Source organism: Myiozetetes cayanensis, unplaced genomic scaffold (genome assembly GCF_022539395.1).
Source record: "Myiozetetes cayanensis isolate MyiCay16 unplaced genomic scaffold, myiCay2020 scf12, whole genome shotgun sequence".
NCBI classification, from domain to species: domain Eukaryota; kingdom Metazoa; phylum Chordata; class Aves; order Passeriformes; family Tyrannidae; genus Myiozetetes; species Myiozetetes cayanensis.
In genome coordinates this window covers 26502566-26530056 of record NW_026086826.1, presented here as the reverse complement: position 1 = coordinate 26530056, position 27491 = coordinate 26502566, and the positions used below count along the sequence as shown (strand labels likewise).

At 42.7% G+C, this 27491-nt stretch overlaps 1 protein-coding gene across 2 annotated transcripts in view; it reads right to left on the bottom strand.

Annotated features, from left to right (window-relative positions):
• ACBD6 (acyl-CoA binding domain containing 6) overlaps positions 1 to 27491 on the bottom strand; it is an 84181-nt gene that overhangs the window by 51089 nt on the left and 5601 nt on the right. For both annotated transcript variants that reach the window (XM_050306849.1, XM_050306850.1), the window contains exons 2-4: positions 25367 to 25431; positions 24776 to 24872; positions 6719 to 6801 (exon numbers count right to left, since the gene is read on the bottom strand). In XM_050306849.1, coding sequence (XP_050162806.1) covers positions 6719 to 6801; positions 24776 to 24872; positions 25367 to 25431 — 245 coding nt within the window. The remainder of the gene's footprint in view (positions 1 to 6718; positions 6802 to 24775; positions 24873 to 25366; positions 25432 to 27491) is intronic.

Genomic DNA, 27491 nt, shown 5'->3' with positions numbered 1-27491 from the left:
GGGGACACTGAGAAAAGGGCTCAGAGGGGTTAAAATCAGATTTTTGAAGGGACCAATACTAGGGAAAACATTCCCCTTGAATGGTGTGAATGGAATAAAGACAAGTTACTATTATTTGCTGACTTTGCATTCAAAACCATACAGAACAAATAAGAAACACAGTTTGAAAACTTGGCAACTCAGTTTTTTCCCTCCCTTTATTTCACATGTGTGTATGTGTTCATTTTTAATAATCCCTCCACTGTAGTAGCTACAAGAAAACAAAAAGGATGTAATGTTTTTATCAGACCTCTTCCCAGCAGGAATTTGCACTCCTCATAAAACCGGTAAGAGTTGGCAGGAAGGCCCAAAAACTGGTAAAAACAGTATAAAACCAGACAGAAGCATGATGGAAATACAGAAGTGACAGTGCAAAAACATTGCTCAGATAATGTTATGAGGGAAACAACCCAGAGCATTTCCATCAGTATTCTCAGAAAAATCTCAATTCATGTAAAAACCAGAGTATTAAGCATATCTGAATGTATGGGAAAGACCATGAAACTCAACCTAACGGAGATGTGCACAATGATTTAAAACCTGTAGCTAAAAGGAAGACTTGGATGCAATTTTCTTTCCGTGTCAGATTGTTGAGCCAGAAAGGAGCCTTCAAGTCAGTGACCACTTGACTGTCAGTAAAGGCAGTGAGTGTGTTTAGATCTATTTCCTAAGGATGACCAGAGGGTTTCTCTTCTCCCTTGCTGACACATGTTCAGTCTCCAAAGCTGTTTTCTCCTGCTCTCCCCCATCCCCAGTAGGAGACGCTAATTCTGATTTAACAAGGAGTTGAGGCGTACCTGTTGCCTGCAAGTAACACACAGGCAGCTTTTTCCATCCTTGAATAAAAGGATGTGGACGGATTTACACCAAGCCCATCCTCCACAAGCTGTCCAAAACACACATATTGAGCCAACAGTTTATAAACATCTCATGGAAAAGATCTGGTGCTGGTTGATCAGGTTTCACTTCCTTCTTACCTGGAGTGTTCTAAACCCCCTTGTCACCAAGGTTGCCACTGAAAAGGGCACAGAAGAGACTTGAAATTCAGACATTTTACCCTCATGCAGAGAACATCCTCCACAGGCTTGGCCCGTGCCCTTCCTCCCCCCTCGCAGGTTACCTCCAGTGCAAAGCTCAGGGCAGAGAGCTGAGATCAGGTTCTACTTGGGGCGTCCTCGCCCCTTTTCCCGGGGTCGGTCCAAGCCATGTCCCAGTGGACTCACCGCTAACAGGTGGCTTTGCCCGTCTGGTTGGCACGGCGCTGCCAAGTGAGCAGGAGTGCGGCAGAGCGGGGTAGGATGTGTGCAGGGAGCCCAGAGACACTTGCAACACTCACTGTTTATGTCAAGGCCCTTGGCCCCCAAGGGACCCATTTTCACATAATCTATAATTATCTCTTCGCTTTAATCGCCTCGACACTTCTGAGGCTCTCCTGGGCACAGGAAGAGGAAAAGCTCATTAACTGAACCTTTTCTCCTCTCTCCAGCCACCCATAGCTTTTAATTGCTTGGTGTTGTTATTATCTATCAGTGCAACTGGGATCATTTTCATAAGAAAGGGTGGTGGGAGGGAGGGAGGCAGGAGCGGGTCCCTGAGGTACACACCACAGACAAACCTTTGCTTTCTCAATTATTTATGCCAGCTGAGGTTTTACAAGCTGAATAAATCCATAACTCAAGTTTATTTTGAGCCGGCAGGCTGTCCCAAGGGAAGGGTTGCCCACTTGCTGGCAAACTCGTGTGCCGTCCTCTGAGAGCCACCGAGACATAGGAAGACATGTGTCATCCAATTCCCCACCCGCCACACACACTTTGGCACATCAGCGGCAGCACCGGAGAGGAGGTGGTCGTGAAAACCCCAAATAGGAGCCTCCACTGAAGGATGAGCTCTCACAAAGAGGAGGCAGGTCTGAGCCCAGGCCCCCTTTGCACAATAAGGCAAAAGCCCAAGGGTCACTGCTCCGGGGACAACAAAAAGGGGGGAAGCAATAAACTTGGCAATCATCTTAAAGCCAAGAGATCTGCCTGCTGAACACCACCAGGAGAGCATCCATTTCTAAATAACACTGACCTGAAAAAAACCCAAACTCCAGCTGCCTGTACCCACATGTATTCTGTGTGAGGCTGAGCTCACCAGGCTGCCTGAGCACTGCACAACTGGGAAAGCTCTTCCACAGGGATTGCACAGCCCAGGCGACAGACATCTGTGGCTCAGCCACCTACACGCACGATACCACCACAAACCTGTAATTCCCAACATCCCTGCAGCTTGGTGCTTATTTCCAGTGCCAGCATTCCCGAAAGCAAGCCTGGAGGGAGACAACAAAACCCCAACCGTGCTCCAGAGCACTGGGCTCGTCACTGTTCTGAAGCACCATCCTTGCAATGGATGCTGGAAGCAGCTCTTTAAAATTCAGCAGCCTTTGTGCCTGACCACATGCAGCGACCTCTGGTATTTTCTGCCAAAACAGTTCATTTGTCTCGCACAACAACTAATCAATTCCCAGGGCCATCCATCACCGGGGCTCGCGTGAGCCGGCCTGGCAGTGGGGCCAGATGGAGGCTGTGTTAGTGGGATTAATACAATTCTGATAGATTACATGGCATCAGGCAGGTCCCAAACCTGAGGGGTACCCGCCCCACGTCCCAGTCCTAAACGGAGCCCCACTCGTGACTGGGGTTGCTCCCAAGCGTTAGGGGGAAGGGTGGAAGTTTCTACCAGAAAAGGGCTTTTTCAACATCCCTCTGGATGGCAGAAGAGTAAAGCACAGCTCAGGAAGGCCTCTCTGCCGACTGGTAGATGTCATTCCCATGCCAATATGCCAAAGTTGCATGGAAGCAGCTCATGGCAGAGTGCAAGAGGGCTCCTCCAGTGCCAGTGCAAAGGGATAACGGACATTTGGCAAAATTATTTCTCATTCTTCACCTGCCAAATCAATGCTTTTGTTTGCTGAAAACACTTAGAAACTGCTTCCTCCTTTCCCTGGCTTTAAAAAAAAAATACTGAAAAATAACTTTAAAGCTCAATTTTCAAGGCTACAGTATTTTTGGCATCTCTCTCAGTTTGTGTCTTGGATGAGATTTATACTGGTAACACATCAGTCAACCTCAGCTCCCTGCTCATTTCCCAGGTTTGTGAAACTCTAATTATAGCGATTTGATCATGAAAGAGCTCCACTACTACGGCTTTGTTCTGGTAATATAGCACCAAAAAGAGACATAAAGCTTTATGTAGTAGTTAAAAAAAAAAAAAAAAGAAACAAACCACCACTATATGCAACCTGAAATCACAGATAATTTCTAAATCTTTCCTTCCAGGGGGAACCTCCAAGTCCCATCATCAGTCACCAGCACACAGGGTTTTTATGTAATGCCTGAGGGGAGATAAGTGATTTGCAGAGAAGCCCAGAGGCAGAGCACTATGCTAATACATCCTGCAACTGCTCCCCATTACTCACTGGGGGTACTCGAGCTCTTTATTGCCAGGGTTTATTAATGACTCCTAATTGATGACCAGTGCCCAGCACCCCAAAGTAAATAACTGCTACGCCTCATTAGCTCAAGAGACCTTCTCCTGATTTGAGGATTGATCTATGAACACACAAATTGCACTGATTTAACTGAATCTCTTTCTAAATTGATTTAATTAGATCGGTGTAACCTGTTTCTATGGATGCTCTTGAATTTATTTTGGAATCAGTGCAATGTATTTCTGTGAGCCAGACTGGCCATTTTTCTATCTTGTTCTCAATTAGAAGCATTTGAGATAATTAGTGATAAGGCAAAAATCAGCCCTGGCACCGAGTTCCTCCTACAGCTGATCCACTTTAGGGCAGGGTATGGTAACTCCACTTTGTCCAGCATTAATATCTCTGCATCCTAAAACCCAAGTGTTTCATTCCACAAGAGGAAGGTAAGCATTATTTATGCATAATTTTAGACACAGTTTGAAAGCAAGGGCACTGTTGCTTTGTTGGTAACTACTGCTGATGGCAAACTGGTGGTTTATTCTATTTAAACAAAATTCTCTTCCTATTTATTACACAGCAGCAGCTTGGAGGATGTTAACTTTTTGATGAACTGTTCAAAAGCTCCTGGTAAGAATAAAATAAGTGATCCTGCTTAGGTGAACCTGCAAAACTCTGCACTTGCATCCTTGTCTATCTCCTGGTGCAAGGTGAGGTTGTGACGATGCTCCAGATAAATTAGCAGCCTTTTCCTGCCTTTGCATCAGCAGAATCCTAAAGGGCATATGGTAGGCTGTGTTTGGCAGAGTAATGCCGGCTGAGAAATTGCTTTCAGCGGTCTGTCAGAGTTCAGAGCTGATGAGGACTCACGTTTTACTTTTTAGTACACAAAAAAGGGAGTTTTTTTGCTTATTTTGGGCTTCCTTAATACGATCCTGTAACAAGAAAATATTTATCCTATCAACAGCCCTGGGAAACAGAGACTAAAGTCATTTGATTTATATCCCAGTTTTTGCAAGCTTGTTGTAAAGCTTCAGTCAACCCACCATAGAAAACTGAGTCAATAAACAACCTGCATCAAAGTTTCTTTTCTCAGGTATCTGGTTTTGAGGCAGCACAAATGTACACACTGAACTTAGAGCACAGGACTTACCTGTAATAATCGAAATGTTAAAGTTTATGCTGGCTCAAGCTATTCAGTTTTATTTCTCTTTAAACATTTGCATGTTTTTCCTCTACAGAAAATGCCTTGTTTTTTAAGACTACATTTTATTTCATGAAGCATTACTGAATGCTAACCTTATGCTCTTGTAAGTAACTCCTCACAGCCTCACAAAAGTCACCTTTCTCAGGTGAGTGCTACAACTATCATATCAATTCATGCTCTAGACGAATTTTGACACCAAACTGAATGTCTAGAGCCACTGTTCTTTGGTTCATGTGCTTGCAGGTTTGGTATCAGGGCAATTTTGTGTAGGGCTATGGTTTTATTATTATAATTATTACGTTACAGATGTGCCTATACTTACATGTTTACTTCCTGTTCCAGCAAGAGAATGAACTGTACTGAGTAAAGTACTCAGTAATAAGTACTGAGAAATCTGAAGTTGTGAAACTCTGCGTGGGTGAGATGGTGGTGACACTTGCTCATTCCTATCTTGCAAGGAAGACACAGGTGCCTGCAAGCCAAGCTGTGCTAATGGACCACATGAGTTTCCACTCGGGAGAACACTTCATTGTGTCAGACAACATCTGTCTCCAGCCTCATTTCTATGGACCACAGCTGTGCTATGCTAAACACACAGCACACATATTCCTCACGACATGTCTGGAAAAAAAAAGAGTTATTTGGAAATGTACGTATCTTCAAGTCCTGCACGAGTCATGTTCTCATGGAAATAAAACCAAACATTTGGCAAAATTTAGGCTGGTCAAGCCAACTAGAGTGCTGTATTTCATACCCAAGAAAGGACACAGGTAGTACTTGGGATAGCCAAGACTGACAGCACTGTAGGGATATGTTCAACGGCTCAAAGGAGAGCTTGAACAGGATTTAAACTACAAGGTCAAACTATGAGATCAAGTAGGTGGCTGAGACCTGCACTGACAGAACAGGGAAGAAAAAGGAGCTTGTGGCTGCCAGAACTGCCATTCCTCAAACACTGTGTTAAACCAAAGTCACATCTGACCACCTCTGGTCAAGGTCCACAGGCAAGTTAAAGATGTGTTGGCTCCCCATGCGAGGGAAGAAGACTCTTCCTGGCCAACTGCTCCACTTCACTACAAAGTGGATTGCAATCTTGTGGGAAATGCCTGTGTTACTGCCAAGCACAAAACTGCCACCCTATTTGCTTGCAACAGCTGTATCAACTCCTACCTGAGCTCCTTGCAAAGGGTTTGGAATCACCTTCTCAAGACTAGTTTGTGACAACAAGTCAAAGAAATGCTGTGTTGAGTTTTAGCCCTTTATGAAAGTTCTCATCAAGCTTGGGAGGTTGTGTATAGGGAAATCAGTGTTTAATTTTTAATTTCCTGGGACTGAAATGATGCAAGACATTCAATAAAAAATGGGATCACATACACGTAAATGGGTGACTGCAACATGACAGCAAACACTGCTCAAAAATTCATTCTTCTCTGACTGGAACAGTAAAAAACCAAACCAAACCAAAAACATCCAGCTCTCCTTATTGAGTAGCTTATGTCACTTACTACTTGCACCTTGACAGTTTTAAATAGCAGCAACTCTGGTTTAGTAAATGCATTTCTGCTTTGCTAGCTGCAGAGGTCAGAAAAAAAATTAATTTGATGTAAGGTACAAACTCTCCCTGAAGGTAAACATTGTTCAACACTAAAACCTTCACTGAACAATCCCTATATGAATGTATTGGTAAAGAAATAACTATTTGAAAAAGGTGGTGTCTGAATAGCTTTCTATTAAAAATATCCAATATTACCTTTTTTTTTAGCAATATAACTGAAAAATGGGAAGCCTTGCCCTTCCCCCACATCTTGTGCTAGGGAAAGGTTACTACCTGGCAGTGATACAGGCAGATATTGATTTAAATGATTATGGACCTGAAAAGTTCTTTCCTGTCATTTATTATCCTGTTGTAGTCACCACCACACTTGTGCAATTATTAAAAAAAGAAGCTTAGCAAAATGACATTATAAAAATACTGTTTTTAACCGAATTCCAGCACCGATAATCACCTGATTGTTTCTTCTTGATACAATGAGCTGACGACTGGGCCTCCAAACACAGTTTTGCTTTCCTTTGCCCTCTTCTCTGTTGTCTGAAAGAAAAAGAAAGATTGGTCCAGCATCCTAGCTCCCACCCCATTCCCAACTTTTTGCCATTTCCCACCCTTTTTCCTGCCCCAGAGATGGGATCAGCCCTCTGGAAGCCTCATTTCATGGCAGACAGTACCCCATGACTCCACTCTCTCTGGAACAGCCGGATGGATCTCACAGCAAACAGGATCAATGCTGCTGTGAAGGTGGCCCAGAGGCTTGGCAGCATCACCATCCCCTCACCACAAGCCACAGTGTTTCCTCCGCAGCATTCCTGGCCCCTTAGGACCCCAAAGACGAGCCTCTGTGAGGCAGCATAATGTTCTGTTACTAGATTGCAAAGCTTGCCTTTATAAATCTATTTAATATAGATTTAAAATTAAATTTTATAATGGGCAGCATTTCCAAATGATTTACTCCCAGGAACTCTAAGATTCTGAATGATTCCCACCATAATAGAAATGAACAATTAGAATAATGATTGATCGATATGGAGCCCCAGGCCTACCTTTTCAAAACACCATCCTGCAGCTTGGGATCTTCAATTGCCTGGCTTTACGCTGATGCCAGACTTTCAGTGCCTGCTGTCTGAAAGCCTGACCCACTTAGGGGTTGCAGGGCACCAGAAACCCCAACTCTTGTACAACATTTAGTATTTTGGTTTTCAGGTAAGCAGTCCAAACTGGTTTGCAATGTGCAGCAGTAATTCCTTATAAAACCAGCCCATTAATTGCAACTCAAATCAGTGTTGACAGTTCCATGGCATTTTGTGATGAGAGACTGTCCCAGCCATGGTGAATAAAATCAGGAACGAAGTTGCAGCCTCTAGCAGCCTCTCTGTAGCTGCAATACATCGAGTAAGAGAATCACAGAATCCTGGAATGGTTTGGGTTGCAAGGGCTGTTAAAGCTGACCATGTTCCAACCCCCTGACATGGGCAGGAACACCTTCCACTATCCCAGGTTGCTCCAAACCCTGTCTGACCTGGCTTAGAACACTTCCAGGGATGGGGCAGCCACAGCTTCTCTGGGCAACCTGTGCCAGGGCCTGCCCACCCTCACAATAAAGAATTTCTTCCTAATATCTAATACCTAATCTAAACATGTCAGTTTAAGCCATTCCTCCTCATCCTGTCACTCCATGCTCTTGTAAATAGTCTCTCTCCATCTCTCTTGTAGGCTCCCTTCAGGTTTTGGAAGGCTGTAATTAGGCCACGCCAAAGCCTTCTCTTGTCCAGGCTGAACAATCCCAATTCTCTCCTTAGAGGAGAGGTGCTCCTTCCCTCTAATCAATTTGATTACACCAAAAAATGTTATTGCCTCATCAGAATTTTACCTAGAAAGATGTTTCTTTTTTTCAAAAAAAACTTCATGCTTATATATCTTTCTTCCTGCTACCTAGGTTGCTTTTGTTATAAAACTATTTAGTGCTTTGGGTTTGCAGATGTCACAGACATACTTGTTTAAAAGAAAAAATAGAAAAGAAATTGGCTTTGAAAACTATTCTATTGCATTTAGGCTTTTTCTAATTTAGAGTAGAAGGTGACATGAAGTTCCTGAAGAGAAAGGGCTTCAGAATCTTTACAGTGCAGTGCCCCTCTTAAAAAATTATGTAGCAGAGAACCTTACTGTCCATCAATTATTTCCACACCACTTACAAAGAAAATTAATTTCAGATCATCTGCAAGTGCATGCAAGTTATACCTATACAGTAATGCTATGCTCACATCTATCCTGTTTGATTGTGAGGGATGGTAGGTATTCAACCAGCATCAGAAACTGCAAAAAAAATTTTAATCTATATTCTTTTACCTCTTCTACTCCAGTTCTGGTGGTTGTTTTTTTCCCCAAGTCAGAAAAAAACATTTGAAAAAATACATTTCATTTTTCTACAGAAATTGTTAGGGGAAAAAAAAAGGTTTCTGGGATTAAGTTCACCTTCTTTGCACAACGAATGCATTTCTACCAAAGATTAATCACACTGATTGAGTACCCATAAGGCCATCAGGAAACTCAGCGAAAAAGACTTTCCCGAAAATGCTCAGGCAAAAACTTCTCTGGCTTTCAATCCATGTACAAGTTACTTTGTCCAAGTAGCTTTTATCTGATCTCTTTCACACAGAAAAAGCTAACTCAATATTCAATTTATGAATGTGTGCCCCTACTCTGCAAAGCCATGAATGAAGCATCATGGCTCCACCACTCATCCCCACTGCACTTTCTCAAGGGGAATCCATCCAGGTTATGAGGAAGACTTCTTCCCAAAAGCATTAATTCTGCTGCCATGCGGATACAAACTTGTTTCTTTCCAGCTGTCCTTGATGACATGGCTATCCATGAGTTCATTCCAAAATCTGTGCTGCCCAGTAACACCCAAGCACAACGAACCAAACTCAGTGACACAAAAGGTGGGACAGCAGTAGTTGCTCCTTCCAAACCACGTCACAGCCACTGTGCTGACAGCAACCTGTGTTTTTAATCGTTGCCCATCCTGGCTGATGGAACCAGTAACGCAGAGATGCCTTTTTCCTTCTTAAATCTTTTGATATTTCTACAGCAAAAAAAGGGTTTTTAAGGCTGGGAAGATAAACCCCATGCTATCTATACACAGACAATGACTGGTGAGTTTAAAGTCACATTACCCTGCACACCACAATGAAATTAAAAACTGACACTGCAAATTTCCTCTCTCCTCCGTTAAAAAGGCACTAATAATTAACTATGTGGCTCTGAATTAAGCCAGCTCCATTTCTTTCACTGCTGGCAGTGCTGTGCAGAAGCACTGCAGATACACAGGTAACTAATGACACTTAAGGAATAACATGATCCCAGGTTCCCATAATTTCCAAGCAGAATCCAACAGAGGTGACAGCAGTATTATCCACAGTTAGACCACGCAAGACAGATGCTGTAGCAAAGGCAAAATTGCTGCAGGCTCCATGAGTGTGAGGGGATTGCTCTTAAACTGCCAGTTAAAAACTGTGGGAATAAAGAGGAATTTGTAACAGCACATGAAGAAACCTTAGAAAATTGCACTTCTGTGCCAAAGCACAGGCAGGGGCACATAAAAGATTCAGGAAGAGATGATAAAGAAGTGTAAGAGATGCCTTAAACAGGTATGTGGAATGGTACATGGAATTTCTCATGCTCTTCCCTAATTCTTGCCCGCTGATTCTTTGTGGCTTGTGTACAATTAAGGCTGATGTCCAAGTCACTGTTACTCCTGACAGTTAACTTTGGTGGGTGGGTCTGGCTGACCAGAGCCAGTATAAATCACGGACAGATCTATGTCTCTGTATGGAGCACCCGTACTCCTTCAGAGACACTTTCAACTCCCCTGACTCCCAATGTGCTCACAGACCAGTGCAGGGGAACTCCACTAAGCCCAGAACTATCCTTCTCAAATGTCACCAGGAATGCCAGGAGGAAATCCGCACTCATCCCGGAACAGACAGCAGAGCGTCCCCTGTCCCTGCCTCGGAGCCCCCGTGTGTGTCAATAAAAGCCTGGCTCGATTCAAGGGACAATGGTATCCTGGCTGCCTGTCACTGGCAATGCAGCTCCAGGCAGCCTCAAAGCCTGACAACCACTTTTGGAGCAAAATGGAAATACAGGGACTAATATTTGCTAACATCATTAATTCTTTTTTTCTTCTCCACTCCCCCTTCTTCCTTTATCCACCATGTCAAGATGTATACTTTTAAATTGTTGTCAGCCATAAAACAGACGTCGTGTCCTAGTTCAGAGGTTAACATATAATGACAGACACATTAAAAACCCTGTCCAATGCCTCACTGAAAATTTCAGCTCCATCTTCTCTTCAACAAGACAGTACCTCAAACTCACTTATAAGCTTTAATAACATTAAACTCTAATCATGATTGAAAAATAAAGGAGAAAGAGAAGACTGTTTTATCCTACTAAGCATTATGGAAATGCAAAACAATTAGACAAAAACATTTTCTTTTTAGGGTTTTGAGTTCACACTCGATTTTGGTCTTAAAACTCTGCCATGATCACAACATGACCCATTTCTCCTCCTGCATTTTTTGGGAGTGGGATGAAAATTATCATCTAACAGAAAGAGCAGTAGTTTCCTGATGGAGGTTGGCTTAGTGGGTCAATCTTTTGCTACATCCTTGAAGACAGGACAGGGTTGTTTTATTTTTCATCTCCAAGCCCAAGCTTTATTCCAATTTACACAAACCAGGCTACAACAGATTTAATAAGATGGCACATTCATGGGCCCTTCCAGTGAACCACTTCAAACTCAAGATCCAGAACTTTCCATAGAGATGCAAATAAAGTTACCATCAGTGATTAGCTGGGACCAAATGGTACACAGATATTTATACGTAGGGTGAGGGACTCCTGAATCTCATAGAAGGAAAGGCAGAGAGAAATCCTACAGAGATACTACAAAACAGCAGGAATACTACAAGTCTCAGTAAGGCTTCCAAAAAAACAAAACACCATAACTTGGAGTTAACAGAAGATCCCAGGCATGGGTTAAACGTACCCAGTTTTATGGGTTCAATGCATCCCAGTTTTATCCACAGCAAAATAGGAACTCTGCCTGGCTGGTTTTGCGTGCCTAGACACCCAGCACACACAGCAATAGCTGTTTGGCAAGGCATGTGGCTGTGTTGCATAGCACATCTATCATCCCCCCAGTTCCCTCACTCTGGCTTTTCTCCATACCCAAAACCTTTAAATAACTTCTCATAAATACATATTTAAGAAAAATAGAGAAAGCCATCAGCAAAAAAGGTTCATCTCATCCAACTACTTATCTTCAAAGTTACCCTGGCTAGTGCCTTAAAAAAACGGTCAAGAGTTGGGTTTTTCATCATCGTGCACCTTGGAAACAGAAAAGCCAGACAACTTAAATGAGAGCCGTGCATCAGGATCTCACACTTGAGCCACCACACTGCATGGGAGAAGTTTGTGTTACTTATTGTATTATTCTTCTCTTCCTCTGAGCCTGATGCAGCTTAAGTCAGAGTAGCAGCTGTATCCAGCTCCATGAGATGGAGACAAGAAATACTCCCAGCAAAACGACTACAGCCAAAACTTCCCAAGCGTTTCCGCAGCAACAAATATGTAGTGCAGATTCCAATCTGCATTTGTTCTGCATAATTCACCTCCCTCCAGCTCACCTGTTCCTCCAGCACAGGTGCCAGTCTGGCACGTTCCCTATCTTTCCTGCACGGCCCAGAGCAGCACCCAGCGCTGGAGACAAGGATACACTTCTTACTCCATCTCAGGCTGCAGCAAGGTGCACACAGAGCAGTAGAGCAGTGGAACACCCTCCTTGACAGGAATGTGGCAGCCTTCAGCAGCCACCAAAGAAGCCACCAAAATCTGTCCTGGCCTCACAGGGTGCTGCAGGGCTTTGGGGTGCAACCAAGGGACCTGAGCCATCACCCTGGAGGAGCTGTGAGTGTTGAGTGTTCACAGGGATCTGCTTGGCACGGGTAGGAGAAACCCTGGCCCATGTCCCAGCTCCCCAATCTACACCTGGGAGGTGTAGCAACTCCAGTGTGTTGTTACGACAGGACAGGTGATGTCCGGGAACCCCATCAGGCTCACAGGAAGGTACCAGTAAATCCCTGACAAGTGTTGACTGAATTTTAATTAAGCTGGTATAATCTCAGGTGAGAAATTTTTGAGAAGACACTTCAGAGCTAACCCAAGAGTAAACCTTAAGGCCTTCTCTGCTGGCCACCATGTCCCCTTAATGCTTTGGATTAACATTGCTCTATTTGAAGAGTGAGGATTATTAGGGAAGCAACAAGAAAATGTAAACTCTTAAAGTTTCAGACACTTGCCCCCCTCCTCTCCCTCTGTGCCACTGCCTGGCCCGTCCCCCTGGGAAGGGAACTTGGGCAGACACTAATTGTATTTGACAGCAGCAATTACACACAAGGCTGGAGATTAGAAGTTCGTTAATTGTGTGTGCCATAATTGCTGCCGTCTTTACTGGTTAAGGCCAGTGCCAGGAGAGCCAAGGGGAGGAGGCTACTCTCCACCCCAAACGCAGGTGGTCCGAAGATGAGAGCCCTTGGACAGGGAGGAGATGTCCCTTCTCCCCCAGCACCGCAGGAGGCTCCTGACCCCACAACAATGCTGGAGGGTCCTCTGGTAGCGCGGCTAATGAGGCATGAAATGAGGACAAACAATGTTCTCTTCCAAAGGTATTTTCCACCTGTATCCTGCTGCCTTTACAGCTCAGCTGAACTTCACACTACCTGCAGTGAGAGGGGCGGTAAATCTTAACCCTTCAATGGTGACGCTACTGTTTTTAACCATTTGTAAAATTAGGCATTGTTTTACACTGTTTAAATTAATAAAATCCTTCCTTCCCGACTAAAATACAAGCTCAGCATTTCTCACCACTCTGTGGAAGCCAGTTACACCTAATTAAGACACAAATCCCCCTCCCCGCCTGAGCCTCCCTCTTGTGCTGCTGCAAAGCTACCTTTGACGAGTGGCTGCCATCCCCTCCCCACCAGCCATATTAATGGCTGTCATAAACAGACTATTTTAATATTCCTCTCTCAACAATCCTCCTTGGCTCCCAACAGCAGCTCGGCCAGCGTGTGCGCATGACTCAGCACCTGGAGCCTTTTCAAGAGACCACTGAGGATCTGAACAATCTGAGCAAACTGCCCTAATAAAAAAAAGGCAGAACGCTCCGCAGGGTAACGTGGGGTTGGGTTTCTTTGGGGGTTTTAAATATTGCAGGGTCGGTTTAGCTAATATTCCATTCATGGCTACATAAAAAAAAAGTTATCTGGTTCTTCTACGTCTCATCATAGAATTTCCTCTTAAAGAAAACAATCCAAGCCAGGGAAAATATTTTCCAGATTACATTCAAAAAAATAAAACCAAACATACTATAATTAATGTCATAGTTAAACAGAGCTGTGATCTAAAGCAAAGCCTTGCAGATTACTCATTTAACTATAACGACTTAATTAATAACTGCGCCATAATCACAGTTGGAAATTAATAGTAAAGACAGTCAGGGGAAGGGAAAGAAATGTAAAATGCTTAACATACTTCTGCACAAATTTTATGCTTGCTAGGAGCTGTGATTTCATCACTCACTATATACATTTTAGCATACACACAGAAGGCAATAATATGCTGAATCAAAAAATCCAATGCAGTGGCTTCCCACAGTTTTTGCTTTCTGTCACATCACCCCTGTGAACACCCACAAATGCCCAAGCAGAGGGGACCAAGCTGTAGACACAAACATAGCCTGGACTGTAATTGCTGCTTTTTCTGTCAATCTAATGCAGACATTTATACAGATTTACACAGATATTTGTATGAGCAAGAAACATATTCTGAGCCAAACTGGAAATACTGAAGGACTACACAGCTTGGGATGAAACAGGTGCTCTGAAGCTTGAAAGCTGAAAACCAACTACCTCTGATAAATCAAGGACTCCCAGCCTGTCTGTTGACATATTCATCCTCCACTTTCTGGAGTGACACTGGGCCAGACAGCACCACAGTGGCCAATGTCCCCATTGGCAACTTGACCAGCGCCATGGACATTTCTCTCCTCCAGCAGATCTGGCTGTGAAGGCAGAGGATGGATTTATGAGCTCTGCAGGCAGAGAAACAGAAGAATTAAGAGATCTTTGCTAGTCCCTGTCCCCACAGACTCGGGCAAGGGAAGGATCTGAGCATCCCAGCAGGAACAGGTGGTTTCTGAAATGACGGTGTAACCCTTGGCAGGCTCAGCCAGAAGGATGCAGCAGGATCTGGAGGCAACTTCAGTGCTGTGCCTGAGCCTCTATGTGCCTTTCTGTTGGTTAGTTCAGCTCAAAATACTTACAGGATGCTCTAGAGACACTTCAGGGAGCCACCTTCCCTTCCAATAGGACTCATTTGGTACAACAGTGCCAAGAATCTAAGTAGAAGACAATCCTGCTCTTTCAAATGGTAACTCCTTTTCCAGTCTAAGAGACAAATAACATTTACAAGACATTAACCAACATCAAAACAAAATCCTGATCTCCAGTAATTACACTCAATACCTCCTTGATACTTCCTGTGAAGAGCAAGCTAAACATAACCACTTACCCTTTTTCCAACACAAAAAGCTGGATTTTCACTAAAGAAACAACTTAATTATGCTACAGCTTATGTTATACACAAAACAATTGCAGCTATTCTCTCCTTACCAAAAGCATGTGCTATTTTTATTTAACACATTTTCTCTTTTAAACCAGCCTTTGCATCACTATGTGAAGCACCAGAGTACACAGGCTCTTCCTGTGTCTGAATATCATCAAGGAAATGCCTACAGCTCCACACCTAAAAATCAAGGTATTACATACTCCATAGTAAGATAAACCTTCAATTTCTTCCCAAGTTTCTGAATTCTTTTAACAGCCCCTGACACATCAAGTTGAGAGTTCTGCAACAGCTTCAATGACTTTGAAAAATTAGGTTCTTTTATTAGAGGTTGCACCCTTCCCCATTTAAGGCAGTCAAGCTGCTAACCCAGCCTGGTGGGTTGCTGGCCAAAACAGCTGTTTGAGGAAAGGATACCACAAGTTCCCAAGTAAGCTGCAGAGCAAGTCCAAGCCCCCCTCCTGAATGCCCACCACTTGCCACAAGCAGAGGAGGCTCTGTCTGCTCCAGCCACCCTCACTCACCACCTCACTGGGCTATCCCAAGCAACAGGACTTGGGTGCATTGAATCGGGCTTTTCCGTGTTTCTGGGCACTCCAGAACAATACTGGGGTCATGGATGCCAGAAAGGCTGTCTGCTGCTTGGCCAGCAGGAATCATCATAGAATGGCTTGGGTTGGAAGGGGCCTTAAAGGTCATCTAGTTGCAACCCCAGCTAAGACTAAGGAGAGAAAGCACCTCTTACCCTCCTGGTCCTCCCCACCTCCCCTTGCAAGTTCCTATTTATTTTTCCTCCTATTACATCAGGCTGAAGTTCAGACTGCTCTGCTCTCTGCCCCAAGCTCCTGAACTGCCCCTCACTGCCAGCTCACAGGCCCTGTCCCTACAGCCCATGGCAGTACCCTGCTTGGTTCAACACCTCTCCTCTGCCAGCCCATCCTGCAGCTTTCCCAGACCCCAGTTTTGTCACGCTGCCCAGGGCTACCGAAAGCCTCATTTACCAATTTGTTTTAGCCAGAGGAGTTTCAGTAGAGAAAGGAACCTACCCAGGAAAGTTTTCATTGCTGGTGGAATTACTTCTCCTGTCACAACACTGCTCTTTCCTTCTTCCAGCCTCATGCAGCTGCTTCATAAAAAGAAGTTTTTCAGTACTTTCCTCATCCACATTTTTGTTGCTGAAGAGCAGCAGCACTGCTGCTAAAATCTGCAACAAAAGAAAACTGCACACGGCATTTGAACCCCCTTCCTTGCCTTGCCAGAAACTGCTACCTCAAGGCAGGAATGACAAAGGGCACTTCTGGTTTTGTCTCAGTCATTTCAGCTGTGGTCTGACACAAACTCAACCTTGCCTTCTGAGTTTAAGCCAAGATCTTGGGCTCTCCCTGGAATTATCAGCATCTCTAACCATATTCTGTCAACTCAGACATAGAAGCAACAACCTTCAGCAGAGGATCATCAGCAACTTACACCTTCCCTGATATTGAGATGCTCTCTGAGTGAGGAGAGCACTTGCTCAAGTGAAGTTTTAAGGTCCCAGAGCTCAGCTTCCAATCCCAGAGCTGTGGGATCACAGAATAACCAGTGCTGTGGGACTGCTACCTGTGCACTGCAGCTACACAGCGCAACCTGTCACTTCTGGTGCATGATTAAGGGGAAAAGAAAAAAGCAACTAAATCCCTACTGCACAGAAAGTCACACAGTACTTTGCCTCATTCTGTTACATCTTGTCGTCATTGAATGCCAGTAGTCTGATATATCCATTTAAATTTATTTAATCTTTTTTCAGTTTCTTCTGGTGTATCTGGCTTTGATGCAGTGTCCTCACTCCTCTGTAAGCCAGGAATCGTGACACTGAGATGCCACACATATCACTGTGCTGCAGCAGCACACCGAGCAAGGCAATTATGCCTCTAATTATTCTTTTTTTTCCTGAATGCATTCCAAATAGTACAATTTTTTTTTTAATTAGCTCAAGGTGATGAAAATTAATTCACCAACATATTCAAAAGGAAAAATATTTCATCCTTGCTTAAATATTTAGCCAAAATCACTACACTGGTAGCCAAAAAAAAGGTGAGCCCTGCAATTTCTTGCTTGCAATTCCCAAAAACAACTACTGTTACATTCAAGCAGCTGCGAGAGAATGTATTACGCTTCCCAAAGCACACTCACAACATGGTGCATCAGCACTGCTGGGTCTGAGCTGGAAAAATAGGGGTTAATATCTCTACAAGCAGAAGTTAGCCCTTGCAGGGCTAGTGAGATTGCACATTCAACACAGAGTATGTTTTCAGCCAGAACAGGCACCTCAAAAGTAGGGTAAGAAAAGAGGTATGAACCCTTGTCATAATGATTCTTTACTGTGAAGAAGTTTAGGGACATAAAAATATGGGCAACCTCTGTAGGAGTATTCCAGTGCAGTTTTCAATACATGACTGCATTGCTGGTTTGCTTTCTAATCCTCCCTAAAATACAGGGCTTGCAGCCTGGCACTCCTGCATTTCAATCAATCGCCTGATCGAGGATCGCAGTGTCATAAATAAAAGGAGCCGAGACCATAAATTTCTGTGGAGATGTAAAATCAAAGAGAACAATCCAACAGGCTCCCAGGGGATGGGAGGCTGGCACATATTCCAGCTGTCTGTATTTCTACTATGAGATGCTTGTTCATTTTAACTTCTTCACTTCTGCACAGTTTTCAGAGCCACGATTCCAAACAACTGAAAATCTCACCCTGGGTCTGGCACTTTGTTTTGTGCTCTACAATAAAATGCAACTGCAGGAGAAAAAAAGCCCTGTGATTTATCAGGCTTGTCCATAGGCAAAATCCCAGGCCACTGTGGCTGATGGCTCCACTAGCACAACACCAATGCCTGGCAAGTGAGTTACTTGCTAGAATGTGTTACTTCCTGGAGTTACATGAGCAAAGACAGGGATAGGAAGGCAGTAAATCACCTAAGTACAGCTTTGTTTATGAGTAGGACCTATATCAAAGACTTCAAGCATCAGCACACTTTCCTCATGAGAAGGTACAGAGAAGCAAAGGATGCAGTACTACCCACCTTTATTGCAGAAGAATGGGGAAATTTAATTGATAGTTGCTCATATTTGATATTTTAGCTTCTTACACAACAGGAAGATATCCCCTTGCTAATAAAAAAATTGGTTCTGAAGGCATGCTTGAAAAGTAAAGCACTCAAGTTCTAATTTTGTGCAGTTAATAAACTGCCAATTTTCCAACTTGGATACAATAAGGTGGGTCACTCCACCTGTAGTCTCACAGGTAGGAGTTGAGGTGAAGCTGCAAGGTTTTCTTAGCCCTGCACAGTAAATTACTCCCTCCCATAGGAAGGCTGCATCCTCCATTAACCAGTCGTATCCCAGAGATTCTCCCTCATACAGCTGGCAAAAGGCAGCAGGGCAGAAGAATCCCTCTGTGTGTTAAGATCTAACCCTTCTCAGGACATAACCCCCCCCAAAACTATTACACATTCCAATGCAGTTCAGAAAAAAACCCTAAACCCAGAGGACATTACAGTCTTACATGCCCCAAAGCCAGAGGTTCTCTTGTTTTACTCAATTTCTAGTGCTTCATTTTCTGCTAGATTAAAAAAAACAAACAAAAACAAAACAAACAAAACCCCCATAAAACAAAATAACGACAAAACCACAAAAACAAACACAAAACCAAAAACAAAACCAAAACCCCAGAATCAAACACAAACCAAAACCCAAAAACATAAACAAAAAAACTCCAGGCTTGATGATTTGGTTGTGTGTGTCTTGTTTTTTTTTTTTTTTTTTTTTGAAAAGGGAAAGAGCCTGATTAGAGTTTACGAATTATGTCAGTGATTTGCTGCTTCCAGTGTGACTGCTCACTGAAATAAGAGCTGCCAAAATATGTATAATAAACAGCACAGTTTCTTTTCTATGTTTTGTTTATTAACATTTGGGTAAAAAACCCTAAAGTCAGACAGGAAATTCCCTCAGGGTGAAAGGCCACACAAGGATCTTGCTGTACAAACCCAGAAGGAGATGTGCAAAGCAAAGACCTTGCCAGCACTGGTCTCCTTCCCAGGGTGCTGCATTAGCACGGCACAGGACAGCAAGCTTTAAGGAGTACAGCCATAATTTGATTAGTGCCCACTTTACATGATGCAATTAAATTGCTTTTATACTACAAAAGAAATAAAGTCGCTGTTTTTTCCAAGTTTTTGACCTCGCAGCACAGCAAGCCATAAATTGAGATATTTACCCAAAGGAAGCAGGTATGTGAGCACACTGCTGCTGGTGACAGCAGAGAGAGACCCAAACAGGCCTTTTCCCTTCCTGCTCTTCCCATCCCCCTTGTAATCCTGCCCACACCACTCTGCTACTCTTCCCCAACAACGAATGGTGGCTGCTGGGACAGATTATCAGGGGAGACATCTGTTTGACTGACAGACAAACCAGGAAAACACGATGGGTGCACTCATTTTGTTTACAGACAAGAGCTTTTCTGACGCATTTCTTAATTTCCAGAAGAAATTCCATTGGCCTGCAGTACTAACCCACACTGAAACTACAGTATGATTTACCAGCCACTAATCTAATTCCTAGAGAAGTTGACCAGACACATAAAACCTGTAAATTTCAAAAGATCAAAGCTTCTTGTTCCATATATGAACAGGACAGACCTGAGCAATGAGTCCAAATTTAAGAAAAATTAGGATTGGATTTCCAAATGCTTGTTTTAATGTCATTGGAAAAGCAGTTTGCATTTGAGTCAGGACTGAAATTCTTAAGTTCCCTTGGAGATCCTACATGATAGGAATTCTAAATTCACTTGGAGATCCTACTTAAATACAAGAGGCTCATTAATTTAAATCAATTGTTAAAATATCTCAGCAACACCTGGTGCAACCCAAAAAAAGTACACATACAAACTCAGCTGTGCTGTAAATCTGGGAATTGTTTATTCTGCTTTTCACTCTATGTCAGATTGCAAATTCTCTTTTGCACATTTTAATTTCAACTTGCTTGTTGCATTTAAAACATGGCAGAGAAACGTTATTTCACCAGGAGAAAGGGGGACAGAACCCAGCCCTCGGCACAGGGTACCTAGCCAACCACCTTATCAAATATTGCCCCCTTCAGTTCTTCCTGCAAAAATACCCACTGGACAAATCCATTTGTTTATTCCCACAGGTTTTCCAGCTTACAGGACTGCTCCAAGCCTGCAGCAATAGCACATTTGCTATTTTATTTACTCTGAAGTTTGTTTTCTTTTTCATGAGACTGTATTCCCCAGGGGCCCTCTCCTGGCACACCTTGGTGCTCCCACACCAACACAGCAATGGGGGGATTTTACTCCCATTCACTACTTGGCCCAGAGTACAGAGAAATAAATCCTCTACTCAAACAAAGCATAGAACAGTACTTGAAAAAAAAGCCACGGGCAGCTTTCTCCCCTGCAAACATCAGCTATGGAGTCTCATACCTTTAAGAGCTTAAAAAGATGTTCAGTGAACGTCTGTTTTCTTTGAGCTCAAGCTCTCTTCCAACTTTGCCTTCGAGACAAGTCTCTGCTCTTCAGATTCCTAATATACAACTTTCCTCATTACACAGCAGAAATCCTGCTAAGTGCATTACTTGTGAAGTCAAGTCAGACAACTTAAAATGCCAATTTTTAGAATTTTAATATATAAATAGAAAATCATTAAGTCATCCTGTAAGTTTCAGCAGTCAAAGCAAATAGGAAGAGGCCTCTTAAGTGTTTGGGAAAGAATGCCATTGAAGTTGGTAGTGACAAGCTGTTGAGATTGGAACTGGTAAATGCTCAATATAAGAAATAGGAAAAGGAAATATTTAGAATCAAGTGATGCCAAAATTGCAATCAGCAAATGGAAGGCTAAAACAGATGAGCAAATCTGGATTTTTTTTTTATTATTTATTTTTATTGTTCGAGCTGTGCCATGTTAACAAGAATGGATCAATAACAGCTCCCGACCACCCCACTGCAGTGTTGCATCACCTCCAGCCACAGCCCTGGAGATGGGATTTCAGTGGAAGGGATGTGTTCAGTGCTGCTGAGGGAAGGTCCTGGCCTGCTTCTGCTTCTCCCATGGCTGACTGAGGTTTGAAAAATCTGAACTGAAGCCAGTGGGGATTTCTGATATGAAATACACAACAGAGACTGGAATTTTGGAGCATGTCAGGGAACGGAAATACAGCCACTAGTACTGAAATATCCAATTATACAGTGATGCACATGAAAACACAGGTCCTGCATGAAGATGGAAGACACCAGCTTGTGAAGGTGATATTCCCAAAATCCCTGAGCCCATTGCTAAGGCTGCAGGACAGTACCACTGTGGTGGGTCAGAGGGATGGGCACGCAGAGCCTGGCAGGGAGGGCAGGTGAGTGTCATCACCTAATTCACACACACCAGCAAAAGCCACCAGTAAAGCTGCCAGTAAAGCAGGAAGATGACACTAGCCTCTGCTGGGACACATATTCCTTTCCAAAGGACCCAAACCAATGGAAGGTATTGACATGAAATGTTTCTGTTTAGGGCTAGAAAATGCGAAAGAATGATTTCATAAATTATTCTCTGTTCTGGAGGAAGAGTGAATAGACTTGAAGGACAGGTGATGTCTCTGAAATATGCAAATAGAGCTGAGCTGGTCCAAGCAATTACCTTTCCACTGCCTGGAACTTCAGACTGAAAGGAATGACTCACAAGCAAGAACAAGAAACAAAAGATGTGCTGAAAGGTAGAAGATGACGAAGGAAGACTGCATCAAGAGGAGAATGGAGACTGCATGGAAAAGAATGTTCCTGACCTCCTGCTAACAGCTGCTCTTGGGGAAAGGAACAAAACGACACACCACGTGACACACAATAAGACTGTGCCAACACAGGAGGGCCTAAGTGCAAAGCATCCCAAAAAGCTAATTGTGATTATTGGTTCTACACTGCTGGGATCAAGACAAACACATCAAGGAGATTCCTGTGGATTCATGGATGTAAAGACAATGGATCTCACCTCAGTATCCTTTTGGTTATCTGCTAATTTAAAGATTTCCCAGCAAATAAAATTGCTGAAAATAAATGCAGTATGATAATTTCTTTCCAGGTTTCAGACTAAGCTCTGAAAGAAAAGACTTGGCAGGACTATCAGACAACGTGCAGGGTGAAGAAGGAACTAAAACACACTGGAAACAGCCATGGAGATGAGCCAACAGATGTGCCTCCACTGTAAAAGGTGTCATACCAGCTTCAAAGAGTGAAGAACAGTTGTGCTGTTGCCTCTCCACATTCAGTTGTCTTCTAATAAAGTGCAGTTAACTCCAGACTCCATGCAGCAGTAGAAGCAGCAGATCAGATTTTGGCTGCTACTGGTGTTTTCATTGCTTCTGAACACAAATTCAGGGCACTCCAACTGCATCAGAATCCTTTTACTTTGGTTTTTTTCACCATCCCAAACAAAGATACTAAATTACGGCAGTTACAGCCGATGCAGAAAGTGTAATAATATAGAAACTGCAAGATCAATAGGAAAGAATGAATCAATGGAGAATCAAGAAAAAGGAATGAAGAAGTGGATTCATTTGGACTGTGTAAGAAATACTGCACTGAGTTCCATTCTATTTATTAACAAAAATACCGACAGTCTGAAAGCTCCGGAACAGCAGCAAATGTGCTGGGGGAAAAAATGAAGCTACAAAAAATATAAGCTGCTTCTATGTTTAAAATTTTGCATATTTAGTACTAAAGGATCAAGACATTAAAGCCCTTTTGCAAACACATGAAACAGGAGCCTGAGGACGATTTGAGATAACACAAAAGAACAAGTTTAATGGATGAGATGAGCTGTTGGAGAGAAAATAAGCAGGTAATATTGAGAAGGGTTTACAGCAGCAAAATTCATGAAGTTCCACAATCAGAAATTCAGCACCTTTGTAGTGTAATTACTATTTATGATTCACAACGATCTGAAAGATGAACTTTTCAAATTTGTACCAAGCCCTTTATGCTGCTTTGAGCCAAATACTGGAGTATTTCGCTCATGAGCTGCTGAACATAAGAAAAATCCAAAGGCACCCCGCAGATGAGCATGTAAAGGAGACAGTGACAGTGACGAAGCACCTTGTAATGTAGCCACAGATCTTTTCTATAAATCCAATTTGAAATCTGAAGACTAAAATAGCTGTTTTATCTCCATCCCGTGACACATGCACCTCCATCATTTTAAAGAACAGAGCTCCCTCTCGTGGCTCCAGAAAGGGAATTTAGCAGGGGGAAGGAAAAAACAGGAGTAGAGTGGCATGAGACACATCAGAGTGAGAGGACTCCTGTCAGCATTTTGGTCCTATAAAAGTGGAACTAAAAGGAAGTCGTAGTAGGAAGGACAAGTGACTTCTTGTAAAGAAAGCAATGCCACCTGTACTTTAATGCTAACTTTTAAATTACATTTTCTGCTAAGGTGACCTCCTCACCTCAGGGGAATAAGGGAGGAGCAGTGCTGCCAACCATTCTTTGTTTGCTACATGGTTTCTTGAAAATATTTGGTTTTGTACAAAACTAACATTCCACTTTTCTAGCTGACAGCTTTGTAACCTGAAGCTCACACCTGTGACAGTTAAGTATTTCTCTGAGACAAGAAAGTGAAGGGAATACCCAAAGCTAAGCCTGTCACCGTGCTGAGAAATGTGTTCAGGAAAGCACTGGGTGTTTTGTTTGTTGTTCGGGTTTTTTTTTAAATTTTTTAAATTAATACTGTTATGTTTCATTTGGCACTTCATTCAGAATTATACACAGATTTTCACAAATTATTTTAGTGTAAGAATTTTAGATCAGAGAAGAATTTACACAGCAAGCAGCCAGCTTTTGCTAACTCTACAGCATATAAAACTATTTTCCCCAAGGGCATTAAAAAGGGTTTTCTCTAAATGCAACACTTTCCTGCAAAAACAGTACCAATGGTACGAAACATGAACTAGTGAAGGAGAAACAATTACTCTTAAGTCTCCAGAACAGCATCAGAAGACAAATGAGAATCAAATTTTTGATTCATAGGTTTGTGCTCAAACAAGATTTTGCTTCCAAAGCACAGGATCAAAAAAGAATCAATGCCCTACCGTGAAAAGAAATTACCATGCCTTCAGCATTTTGCTATTAGTGAAATATCTCTATTTCCAAGAGTAATACATTTTTTTAAAGAGCAATCCTCTTTAAAAATTGTATAAAAGTCAGTCTATAAACAGGAGATATCCTTAAGGATTTAATCAAGTAATAAACCTGGTAGATGAAAGAGAGATTAATTAAAATGACAGCACAGTCTCCCTATAACACAGACACAAGACTTGTTATGTTGGAGTACCTAATCATAATCAGATTTGGTAATTTGCTGCATCGAAACAAAAAGGAAACATTTTTAGAATTGATCATTCAGTTCATGTCACTCTCATGGAGATTGCTTTCTATTGATCAACATTTAACTAGTAGTTGAGAAGAGAAAGATGAGAAAAGGATAAAAAGTATCTTTCCATGCTAAATACAGCATGAACCAATAAGAGCAAAATAAATTAGATCACTACAGCCAAACCAACCCTGTGCATGCGCTCGCTGCAATGAAGATCATTATGAATGAAAGAGATGGTTCTTCATATCCCAGTCATAACAAAAAGAGAGTTTTTAAAATGAATTTAGACTTTAATCTGCTCAAAATGAAGTTTGCCATGCAGCAATTAAAAATCTGTGTGAAGCCGAACCATCGTCAGCTTTACAAAGACAAATGCTGCTTTGTTTCCTGAACGGCGTTTTCACATTTCCTACCTGTGGATTCCAACTGGGGTCGAGCTTCTTCACTGCGGCAATGTACTCCTGCATAGCTTGGTGAGGGCTGGTATCTCCCAGGGCTTTCCAGGCCTCCCTAGGAGAGAATGAAAGACATCAGTGAGTCCCCTCAGAGACAGCACAGCGTGTTTCCACAGTGTCACCAGTGGAACACAATGATCAGATTAATCTAAATCTTTTCAGCGGATGCAAAGCCATCTTTCCTTTGGTTTGGAATGGTCAACTTTTCTCTGAAGCCATGAATGGCAACTGTCACTGCAGCACTTGGCTATGAAAGGATCTTTCAGGGGATCTTGAACCAGGTTGGAACACAGTTTGTGTTCACAAAGCCGTAGCTATTTACACAACATTTTTGTTGAGTGCAGGCTAATTCTGGATGAACAAGGTGTAATAGAGGAGTCTTGTATTTCACATCTGCATCAGGCACAGCAGCAAACAAAGGATTTCAAAGCCAGTTCAGTGGCAGACTCTCTGAGTCGACATCCTCTAGGTCCATAATCCCTCAACAGATAGCTGCCAAACAAAAAGTAGAGCCAGAAATTGCTAGGAATTACAACGATTTCCTCTTACCATTTCTGCTTTCCCTCAAAATCAAAGAAGCTGGGCTTGGGGGTGTTACAGGTTCCAAGTTTCACCTGAAGAAAAGAAATTTCCTTCTGTTAGAACAAAGCAAAGGGGACTTGCTCAAGGAAAATTCTGGGTTCTCATAATTTAAGGATAATTTTGTTATTAGGCCAGAAGAAAGGTTTTGGGGGGAAAACAAGTGACACAATTCAAACCCATTTTACCCCCATTTTAGCACCTTTGCATCCCTGTGTTTTCTTTGTGTGATGAAAGGGAAGCAATTCTTTTATGCAGCTCACTTATTTTGCATGCATTACCCAACAGGGATAACCAATGAGTGATTTCTCACTAATGTTATGTTTATTACCCTGCCAAATGCCTCATACCCCATCAGTATCAAGAAAAAATCTGTTGATTAGGGTTTCTACAGAGATGATTATTCATCAAGGCTGAAATTCACCTGCTTCTGCACAAAGCTCAAGTAAACAGACTCTGTTTAATTATTTTCAAAGTCCTCTGGAAGGCAAGGGGACAAACTCAGAGTAAAGGAATGCCAGGCAGCTTCTGAATTTGCTCCGAGGCACCTGGGTGCATGGAAGCACTGGGTGAAAGACAAGTCAAGGCCTGAGTGCCAGAGGTGAACCAGTCTGTCAGAAGCAAGGCAGAAATTAAACTGTGTGTGGGGAAATAAGAAACACAAGGAAGCAAGGGAACGAGCCAGAACTGCTGGATAGATGTATGGGAAAAAATGTTATGGTCAGTGTAAAACAGACTTGGTGTCAGTGGGGTTCAGAAGTTTTCCACAGAGTGGTTGTAGGGAAGTCCAGCAGCCACATGTCCTCTGTAAGCTCCCCACAAAGGGGACCACAGCAGTCTGACAGAGGATACACCTGCCCAGGGCTCCAAAACACAACCGGGTTCCTGCCCTGTGGCCAGCATTGACAACTGCCTCAAGAACAGAGCAATTAGCAAACTGAGAATTGTTGATAACAGAGATATTTTCTTGAAGTCAGTTCAGGAAAACATGTAAGTCAATGTGGCTCTGTCCCTGCCTGGAAAAGCCAGGGAATATGGGGGAGGACTCACTCACCAGATCTGCCTGTTATCAGTGCCACTTCCTCACAGAAAATAAATGCCTTTGCACACAGGTGTCACAGGCAAAATGAATCTCCCTGAAATTAAAATATCATTGTGATAGGGAATGAATTTGCATAAAACAGGAGTTCCTTTGCTGTTTGTTTTGGTGGTTTGTTTTGTTTTGGGTTTGTTTTTTGGTTGGTTGATTTTTTTTAAAATTTTTTAATGGAAGTGCTGTATATCCCACGTGGATGATGGATGAAAGACTAGAAGGTAGAGCACAACTATGGCTCCAAATGCAACAGTTATCACACCAAGCCCCTTGTAAGACAGAGCACAGCCCCCTGCCAAGAAAACCCAGCACAGCTGGGGATCCTGGGTAGGTAACACAGGTACATCCTGGAGGTGAGTAAAGGCTGCTGGATGGACATTTTGTTAGCCAAGCAAAACCAAACTGCATTCAGCAAATGTTTTATGAAATATGTTCAAGTGTTCAGGCAGGTGAAGTGCTTAAATCAACTAACAATTCTTCACCTTAACAGGGTGGGGATTTTATGCTGAGGATGGAATCATTAATCAGGCTTTAAAGAGAGCATGCCCGTGCTGAGAGATATATATTAGTTACACTATGTTTTCATTGAAAGCGTTAGAGGATATGAGTGACTGTAACTGAAATTAATTTTCTGTACATCTGACTGTCTCCCAGTGAGCAATTCATCCAAATTAAAACATCTTAGCTGGCCCTTAAAACAACATATCGCATTTCATGGAGAAATAGGAGAACAGGCTAGCAACAGTTAACTCCAATAAATCAGCCACAATTCATATAGTCTAAATGTTTTCTTCTGTGCTCAGGGGTGGATTGGACTACTTGTTTTAAAAGAGCAAAACAGGGGAATAAAATGCAAATTCATTATCTGTATGGAAAATGCCTGCTTGGCAATTCTTTAGTTCAACAGCCAACCTGCAAAAATTGGCCAAGATGGATAAAAAAAAAAAAATCTGTTTTAATATTAATTTTCCACTGCCATCATCAAAATACGACAGCAGTTTC